This window comes from Triturus cristatus, chromosome 4_1 (assembly GCF_964204655.1).
Source record: "Triturus cristatus chromosome 4_1, aTriCri1.1, whole genome shotgun sequence".
Lineage (NCBI taxonomy): Eukaryota > Metazoa > Chordata > Amphibia > Caudata > Salamandridae > Triturus > Triturus cristatus.
Genome location: NC_140585.1, coordinates 1,118,343,335 through 1,118,352,590, shown reverse-complemented (window position 1 = coordinate 1,118,352,590; position 9,256 = coordinate 1,118,343,335). Strand labels below are relative to the sequence as shown.

The 9,256-nt window shown below is 46.5% G+C and overlaps 1 protein-coding gene across 1 annotated transcript in view; it reads left to right on the top strand.

Moving 5' to 3' along the window:
* Positions 1-3,758: 3,758 nt before the first annotated feature.
* CDHR3 (cadherin related family member 3) overlaps positions 3,759-9,256 on the top strand; it is a 280,029-nt gene continuing 274,531 nt past the window's right edge. The window contains exon 1 of the mRNA XM_085654140.1: positions 3,759-3,893. Coding sequence (XP_085510266.1) covers positions 3,848-3,893 — 46 coding nt within the window. The 5' untranslated portion in view covers positions 3,759-3,847. The remainder of the gene's footprint in view (positions 3,894-9,256) is intronic.

Genomic DNA, 9,256 nt, shown 5'->3' with positions numbered 1-9,256 from the left:
GCCGGTGGTAGACGCCGGGGCTAGATCCCCAGCGTGCTCCGAAGTCCGGAAAAGCGGCGGCTCAGCGGTCCAGCAGCCCCGCGGCCCACCAACGGGACTCCATGGCCCACCAACGGGGCTGCACGGGCTTTGATTTTGGCTTTTTAGCGGTCCCAGTCTCAGTCCCAGTCTTAGTCTTCCCGCCAATGCACAGTGACGGCAGCTGCAGCGGGCGCAGTGGCGGACGTGGCTCGGAACACGGACAGCAGGAAACCGGAACCGATTCCAATATTTTGATGACCTGCAGCATAAGGTTAGGTGTGCAGAACTACAAGACAAGTGATGACCTTCAATGTGTCAGTAGACTGCAGTGTGTCATGGGTAAATTAATTGTGTTTGTGCTGTCCTACTGCCAGTGTGCTCCCTCCTCCCTGCATCGTTAGGCTCCTCGGGGAGCCGCCGGATGCACCCACCTAATCATGAGTCTTGCTTTACCTGATATACTACAAGCTGCCTTTCAGGCATCCCCAAGCCTGCCTGCTGCTGTCTGCTGAAGGCAGGAAATAACTCCGAAACACGTGCCCAGCACTGCAGCAATGGCGACTCCCACACTTGTGGCAACACTTTTCTACTGAGTATTTCACAAATACCCAGTGGCGTAACAAGCGGAGGGGGGGTCAGTCAACCCAGGGCGGCACCAGTTTTGGGGGTGGCAGCCTCCCCCCCGCTCTTACCTGTCGTTCTCGGGGTGGCAATTGCTCTACCCCCCTCCCCCCCACCTTTCAATCGGCCGCAGTGGACGGGAAACACAGGGACCGCCACTGGAGGCCAAAGTGCTTGCTACGCCACTGCAAATTACCTAAACTGCGTATACCATGGTGCAGTGGAAGGACTGGTGCTGACTTGCTAGCAGTGTGCTCCCTCCCCTTTGAGAATATACAATATTATGAAAATGTCAGCAGTTTTTCTTAGCTAATACCATCGTTTGGTCATCTGAAGAGTCACAAACTCGCTGTGGCGGGGATACAGGAAGAGCAAGAAAAGAAGGAAGTTAGAGCCCATGGACAGGAAGATGAAGTACCATAAGATACGTAAGTATAGAGACAGTACATAGAGAGTAGAGTCCTACACCTGTTCCTACAGTGCTTGGATGCAGCTGTGAAGCTCAAGAGATGATTTTTGGTCTCCACCATGCTACTAGTGAGTAGCAAAATCATGGAGGCTTAGTCAAAACTTGTTGACTGCCTTCCAAAATCTTTATTTCCTATAGCAATATTACCCCTTTTTCTCAAATAGGTATCCCATGCAACTTTGGGCTGATTCACAAAGTACAATAAATATTAATTTATCCTTTGGTTAATAAATTAAGATTTATTGAGCTTAAAACAGAAACCTATTCCTTTGGTGCAAAAGGGGTCCCTCTCACTTGTTTTTTTATTCACAAAGTATCCATGCATGAGTCTTTTACATACTATTACATGCATCCCTGAATTGACTCCAACCCGTCTAACATGGGAATGAAATGCAAATATTCGGGCCATACTCATTTACGATGAGTACAAACAGAAAGCACGTGCCATCTTTGCACTTTGACTAACAGGGAGTTGGATGTTTAATGGACAATTCACCAATGCATGAAAGAATATGTGAAAGAGTACTCCTGTACTATTACCGCTCTTACTCATAAATGCATTTGTGAAAAGAACCCTGTGTGTACATAGGATATTTGTGTGGTCAGTTCTAGTTTTCCCCAAAATGTATTTAGCTAATTGAAATGAACAGGACTAGGCCTAGAAGTTGTTCATTAGTCAATGTACATTTCCCTTCCATGGTTCACACACCCAGTCCTCCACTTGTCTCATTCACTTCCATCTCCATAAATAGAATTTAAAGTTGTCCTGCTAATTTTATTTTTATGTCATCAAGACATTAGGGATATGCAATTAATTTTGATTTCAGATATTCTGCATAGAATTAGCAGAACATTAACTGAACCGTGTAGAATCTGATTGGCTTGCGTGTTTCTTTTATTCCCTAAATGTAAAACGTCTATGGAGAATTTGATCTCAAGGAATAGCCTTTAGTGACGTCCCGATTGACAAAGTATGTGACTGGGTTTAGGTGGTTGGGCCACAAGCACCCTTGACAGCTACAGGGAAATATTAAAGGTTGATAATGTTGATTTGGAATGACTCTGTGGAGGTTTCTCTGAGAATTTAAATCATAATTTTCCTCCCGCAAGAACCAGGTGGAAGACTGAATTTAGAGACCTGCCTTGGGGACAGAGATGTTCAGGATTTGGTCTCCGCCTCCTCAACTGTCTGGGTTCGGATCAAGTACTTTTCCATAGGTGTAGGAACCGTGGGGGGCGGGGTGGATTTATCCCCCCAGATTTTGGAGCCATGGGCCCATTGGGACAATATCCCCCCAGATTTTGGGGTGGAAACTAAAGATTAAGCAGTGGCAGAACATGTCTCTCTGGAAACATCCTGCACACAGCAAACATCTTTTTGAAGCACTGTATCCTGGGAAGTCAATGATGTCCACCAGGCTCCAAGACCTATTTGTTTTCCTTATTTTGTTAATTAATTAATTGGGATCTTGAGTGTTGAGCCTCTCCTACGACTGTTCTGTGTGTCTAGTCAGGCGAGTCAGCAGTGACATTAATTTAATAATAACAAGCATTGTCAAAACCAATAGGTTTCGACTTTGAGACCAGTTGGCAAAGCTAATTTCACCAACGTGCATTAAAAAATATTAAAGCGGACGAAAGAAACAAAGGCTTGTTTCTTTCTGTTGAGAAAGCAGTAATGAAAGATGGGTGGGTTGTGGGGAAAGCAGCAACGGAGATTAAGCGGGAGAGGAGAGACACGTTGGGGAATGTTGGGAGACACTTTGGGGGACGGGAAGAGGAGAGAGTCTACCGGAAGTGGAGATACATTGACGAACAGTTGGTACATTTTGGGCGACGAGGAGAGACATATGGGAAGAGGAGAGAAATTGGGGGTGGTGATAGACACTTTGGTGGACGAGAAAAGACCCATTGGGGGAAGAGGTGTGCACATTGGGAATGGGGAAAGAAATATTTGAATTAAAAATTATATAGGTTGAATGCCTGCGCTCATGCGAATGTGTTTTAATTGGAAGATTTGATTAAAGTTTGCGTGATTACCATGCTCTAGTTTCTGACACCTGAGGGAGGAGGTGAGATAGTACACTTTGACGGGGGTTGAGAGACACATTTGGGGAAGAGAAGAGACTCTTTGGGGACGAGAAGAGACTTATCGGGCATGAGGAAGAGGAAGACGCGTGGAGGGTGGCGGGAGACACTGAGGAATGATGAGGGACACTTTGGGGAGGATAGACACATTGGGGCTGGGGAATACTCTTTCGGGGCCGAGGAGAGACTCAGTGGGGCCTGGTCAGGGCACTGACATTATTGGGACGAGTGAATGAAGCCCCAATATGAGAAGATTGGCACCAGTTCCTTCGTGTTAACTCCGATCTCCGCAGTCGATGCGCTGACCCACCGAGCTGCAGGTCAGCACGGTCCAGCGAGTGAGCGCTCGCCCCACACCCCTTGCGGCTGCCCAGAGTTGATACCTGTTGCAGTTCGTTTCATCCCGGCTTCCTGTGAGTGGAGGCGCTGGCCGGGTCCTGGGCAGGGCGAGACACGAGTGTGCCCAGGGGCCGGCCCTCGAGACAGACGGGAGTGTTTGAAGACTTCCTTGGATACTGTGCGCCTGGGCGTGTGTTTGGCGCCTCCTGGCACTGCCTGGCCTCGGTAGCCTGCTGTACACCAGGGTCGGGCATCGCGGCTGGTGAAGGCTCCTGTGTGGGCACCGCAGCTGGCACAGCGCCCACCACCATGCAGCGCCTGTGTATGCTGCTGCTCCTGCTGGGAGATATACCTGGTAAGAGATGGCTCTGCTGCTTGTATTTACACACGCGCGTACTCAACACTATTGAGCGGACAGGTGAATTTGTAATATTGGGCAGAGTGGAAAAGGGGCACGAGGAAGGCAGGGGCCAGATCCATTTTCTATCTCGGGTTTACAAGCATAAATCTGATTAATAAATGAAGTGACGCTCTGTGCGTAATGTCAAACCCTTGATCGTGGGCGGCAGTGATTCTGAGCCATGGTTATGTGTCAGGGTCGGAACAGTGTAAACTGACAAGATAGCTGAGCGGGTAGTGCAGCTGCTGCAGGGGCTGCTTTGCTTGACTGGCAGCTGCAGGCTTGAACTTTGCTGGGGCGTTCAGCCCTCCCAAGGGCTATCATGCCGACGCGGGCGAGCCAGCAAATTAACAGGGCGAGTCGAGTCAGAGCCGAGCCAAGCTTCTGGCTTGGCCCTCAGAGCCAGTGCTCGAGCTGAGCCTTGCAAACGTTTTCCATGTATATCATACAACATTAAACAGATAAAATAGGATGAAGCCAAATCACAATTTAAAACAAGTGTATCTCTTTGGCATGTGGGACCTTTGACATTAATGTGTCCATTATAGCACTGCACTGCGAAGTACTTATTAAAAGTGATAGTTTTTAAATAGGATCTTAGAACCATTCTAGCCCCGACCGCACCCTTGACAGTGGTCACTTGAACCCTGTATATGGCCCAGATTCGTGTAGATACAGCAACATTATGGACTATTTAATCAACACAGGATGTTTTTGTAGGGCTGGAAATCGGAATTCCGGTATTTCAAAAATTTTCATATGCGAAAGTGAAGAAAAAGTAAATAAAGTCTCTGCCTAAAATGACACATTCTGGTTAGGCTGCGATTCATTGCGGTTTTCTGGTTTCACTGTGTTCAACTCAGCCACTAAATGTCCATAATTTATCTCTCATTTTACCTCAAATGTTAATGCGTCGTTTTTGCCTCTTTGTGCATGAGGGTGGAAGAGCGAGGGTGGCAGGCAGAACCCACATGAAAGCTCGGCTCCTCATGGGCTCGAGTTTCCAGCTGAACCTCGAGCTGAGCCAGAGCCGGGCTTCAGGTTCGAGCCTGGCTCGAGCGATCAGCGGCTTGCGCACCTCTACGATAAGGTGAGCGCTTTTTAGCAGGATGGTGCAACGACATTGGTTACTCAAGCGCCAGTAAGTCATTTTGTGGTGCAGAAATAGTCAGCCTCTGCTATCAATACAGTATCACTTAAAACACACTCTTGTCAAGTGCAAGAAATTGTCACAGCCTTCTAATCTATTCTGTTCTATCCTATTTTATATGGCACTTGTAGAGCCCATAGCTACCCGTAGGCATCCCAGCGCTAAGTAGTGCGAAACGTGTTGACCGGGGAAACCTAAAAGAGGTGCCTGTCGAACAGTCAGGTTTTAAAAAGTTTGTGGAAGGGAAGTTCCAGTTTAGCTGTACATAGAGTGAAGGGTAGAGAATTCCAGCATTTAGCAGCATTAAAGGACCGGCCTTCAATTCTAACTTTTTAGATGGGGGAACCATGGCCCGACAGGAGTTGGTGGATCTCAAATTTCTACTTGGGGTGTAAGAGAAGATCAGGGGTCGGGAGATCAAAGAGCCTTTATCACGAAATGCCCAATGGGCTATATAGAGGTGTTAGAAATGGGGCTCTCTAGTTGACAATAGTTAGCACCTTTGACCAAATAGGGACCCTTGCTTCTAGTCAGGGTAAGGGGAATACACTCCTAAAATAACCCCTGCTCACCCCCTGGGTAGCTTGGCACGAGCAGACAGGCTTATCTCAGAGGCAGTGTGTAAAGCATTTGTGACACATACAGTAATACAGTGAAAACACTACAAATGGATACCACACCAGTTTAGAAAAATAAGTAATCTTTATCTAAACCAAAACAAGACCAAACGACAAAAAAACACAATACAGTATTAAAAATAAGGCTTTCAATTGGTAGAAATAGTTCAGTTCAATGCAAGTTGTAAATGCAACAGAAAAATCCTGGTCTTAAGGTGGCGAAACGAGGAGAAATGCTTTATTTCTCTTCGTTTTTGCTTTTTCCATGTGTGCTGCTTTGTGCAGCACACATGGAATTAGCAAAATGCCATGGTTTGTTCATGTACAGGAAGGTGCACACATGTAAGTTACAAACTCCTTCCTACACACAAACAAACCTCCCTGCTCGCAGACACCCTTGAACTCTGGTGCAAGGGTGCCTGCGCTGGTGCTAAGTTGTATAACTTAGCGCCACCATATCCTTGAGAATAGGGTGCAGCCTGGTGTTTCCGAAGTGGCGAAGAGAGGCGTTAAGCCAAGACGACTAACGCCTCTCACCGCCACTTTCTTGGTAATATGCCCCCCAGTGATTGGAGAGTGTCTGCTCTTCCAGACCGCACCACCATCCAGAAGATTGCATTGCTTTGAAAGCAAAGGTGACACGTGCCTCTCTCTGCTAAGAAGAAAAACTGAATATCGCTGGGGGCCAACACAACCCAACTAGCTAGGACATTGCGAGACTGAAAGTTAAGAACTGCCCCCCACAAAAAGGCGGAGGTAAGTCGTTTCCTGCTACATAGTCAGGATCCTGAATAGCAACCCTCAGAGCTTCAGGGTTGCCCCATCTCAACCAGTAGATCAGCGAAGAAATGAAGACCTATCTCTTCGGGGATCATCTCATAAGTCATAAATGGGTGATCATCTCATGAGTCATCAGTGGGTGATTATCTCATAAGTCATCAGTGGGTGATCATCTCATCAGTCATCAATGGGTGATCATCTCATAAGTCATCAATGGGTGATCATCTCATAAGTCATCAATAAGGAGTCTCTTAGCTCCCACAGAAAAGACTCCACCACCCCCTTCTTTTCTCACTTTATGTCTACTGCATTGTACAGTACTGAAGCATTTTTATAGCACCACAAACCAAGGCCACAGAGCACTGCTGGTGGTCGAAAAAGTGGCCATTACCGCTGTCTTTTTCTAGTTGATAGAGTGGGTTTATGGTGTGGCCTGTGTGGGAAGAGTTTAGGTGTCATACTTGAGATTTGGAGGGGTCCTTAAAATGCACTGTTGCCAACTTGTGGTTGTGCTTAAGCAAGGTTGATGCAAACAGATGTAAGGATGTTACAGTCATATGAGCGTACATCTACCATCTCACATTACTGCAATCTACAATTATAATTTTTCAGAACTTTTCAAGCAGCCTCTCTTAATTTTCATTCAATCAGAACATTGCTGTGTGGAAAAATTAGTGAATGCAAAGAACAAAAGTATTTGCAAAAGAGACCATATAGGATAAGTTTGTTTGCATTGCGGCACGCAATAGGGAAGCTCCTTTTAGGTGATATAGGCTGCGTGTTGTGCATCAACAGGTTTCAATCATGTGCCCTCTTTAGCTGGGAGAAGCCTTCGCACATGTCCAGGTCATTCCTCACAGCCTCCGATGATCATCGCAAATGCCCTTCTTTCTGGGTAAATAGTTAGCAGTCATTTTTGCAGAAACAGGATTTTCTGAAGTGACCCCTTTTCCAAAAAGTCTTATGGTGATGACAATGGAGCTCTGTAGTTCCTACGCCCCAAGAATGCACAACGAGAGTAGCATTTGTATTTTAACATAGCACACTAGTAGCTGACACAAAAAAAGAAGAGGTAATAAAATATCATCAGCAGATGCCAATGCAGACAAACAAGGCAAAGACATACAAAGACAATGCACAGAATGCACCCAAAGAGTGTCCCAAGACACCGACGTGCTGAGCTTGAGGCCGATCTTACTCCATACAACACAGGATAATATTCGGTGTCTAACTGTGGTGCCTGAAATAAGTAATTCACTAATTGAAGCTGCATAGTGCACCCGGGGATGTGCTGTGCAGGTGCCATATGGCCTTTCACCATTTCTGGTCACATGCCTCTGGTAGCATTCCTTCTTTAGTGCCTAAAAGGGGATTGGTTTGTATTCACCGATTTTCAGTTTTTTGGGTTATATATACATGAGCCCTTTAACAAACAATAACATGATGTAAGGAATGCTAGACAGAGACCTGCCATCTACAACTCTGTTTTGGTTTGAAGTAGTTCTGCATGAAATGCCAAGCCAGGACCACTTCAGATGGGAACACAAGCAGCTCCAGACCAGTTTCAGCCTACCGAGGCCTCATCAGTGTGGTATAGGGTGCGTCTTGTGGCACAAGGAGTATAGAACCCACGTCTGGAGGTCAGGCGGTAGGGGTACATTCTGAGCCCACCTCCAGAATCCTTCGGTGTTTCTCTAAACACTGCAGTTGCAGAAGTGAATTCCTTAGAGGATATGTTGTCAATGCCTCTGAAGATATCTTTATGTGGCCCCTTAGAGCACGTGCAGTTGTGTCGTTGTGTAGACCTGGTCACAGCAAGTCCTGTTAAGGAGGCGCCTGGACTATGCACCTGCAGACATATTATTTACACCCTTATCCATTTCAATGATGACAATTAAGGTGAAGGATGTCAAGGGAATGACAGGTGATAGGCTTTGAAGAAGGCAGGTTTAAAACCCATAAGCCTGGGGGATGAACGGCTAATGATCAGTAGTAGTACTGGGTGAGCACAGGTAAGGTGAGCACAAGGAGCACGTGAAGAGTTTAGAGGGAGGCCTGAGCGATAAAAGGATAGTCTTTACATGGCAGAGCAGCTCGGCTGGTTACAGCAGAAGCCGCTCATTGCAGCCCCGGAAAGGAAGACTTGTCGCAAGAGCCTGCAGAACGCCCTGGCATTCCCGATGGAGGTTCCAATTGACTATTAACAAGTAGTTTCTGTGTCACACATTTGTGGCGTATGGGTTTTTGGACACCTAATAAACCCCTTTGGAGAAAATCCCCTTTGATTCCAGTTGCATCTTGGAATGGACTGGTGGTGTCTGGTTGAGTTTGTTGACTTTGCCTGCTATATTATTTAACCAGTCATATACCCCTAAGTATTTCTCGCTTGTCATTGACAAAGACCATACCTGATGCAACTGGATCAAGTAGAAACTATTTGCAGCTGGTAAAGTGCCACAACTAATACCACTTGTAACTGGTCACCTGGAGTTTCCACTAGGGCTGCTTACCATACGTTGGCAGAATGTACAGACTGAGCATGTTTTGATATGCTTTGGACGTGGTATGGCATAAAAGATTTAGTTAACAAAGTGAGACCTGAGCTAAATGGTGGTGCAACCATTTTCCATAGTGACAGAATGCGCGTCATATTGAAAACTCACCTGTCAGTCACACAATCGGGACTTTACTGAAGTGGAGATTCTGTGACTACAGATTACAGGGCCGCTAATTGGACAAGACAGGGTAGGCAGTCGCCCAACTCACCCAAA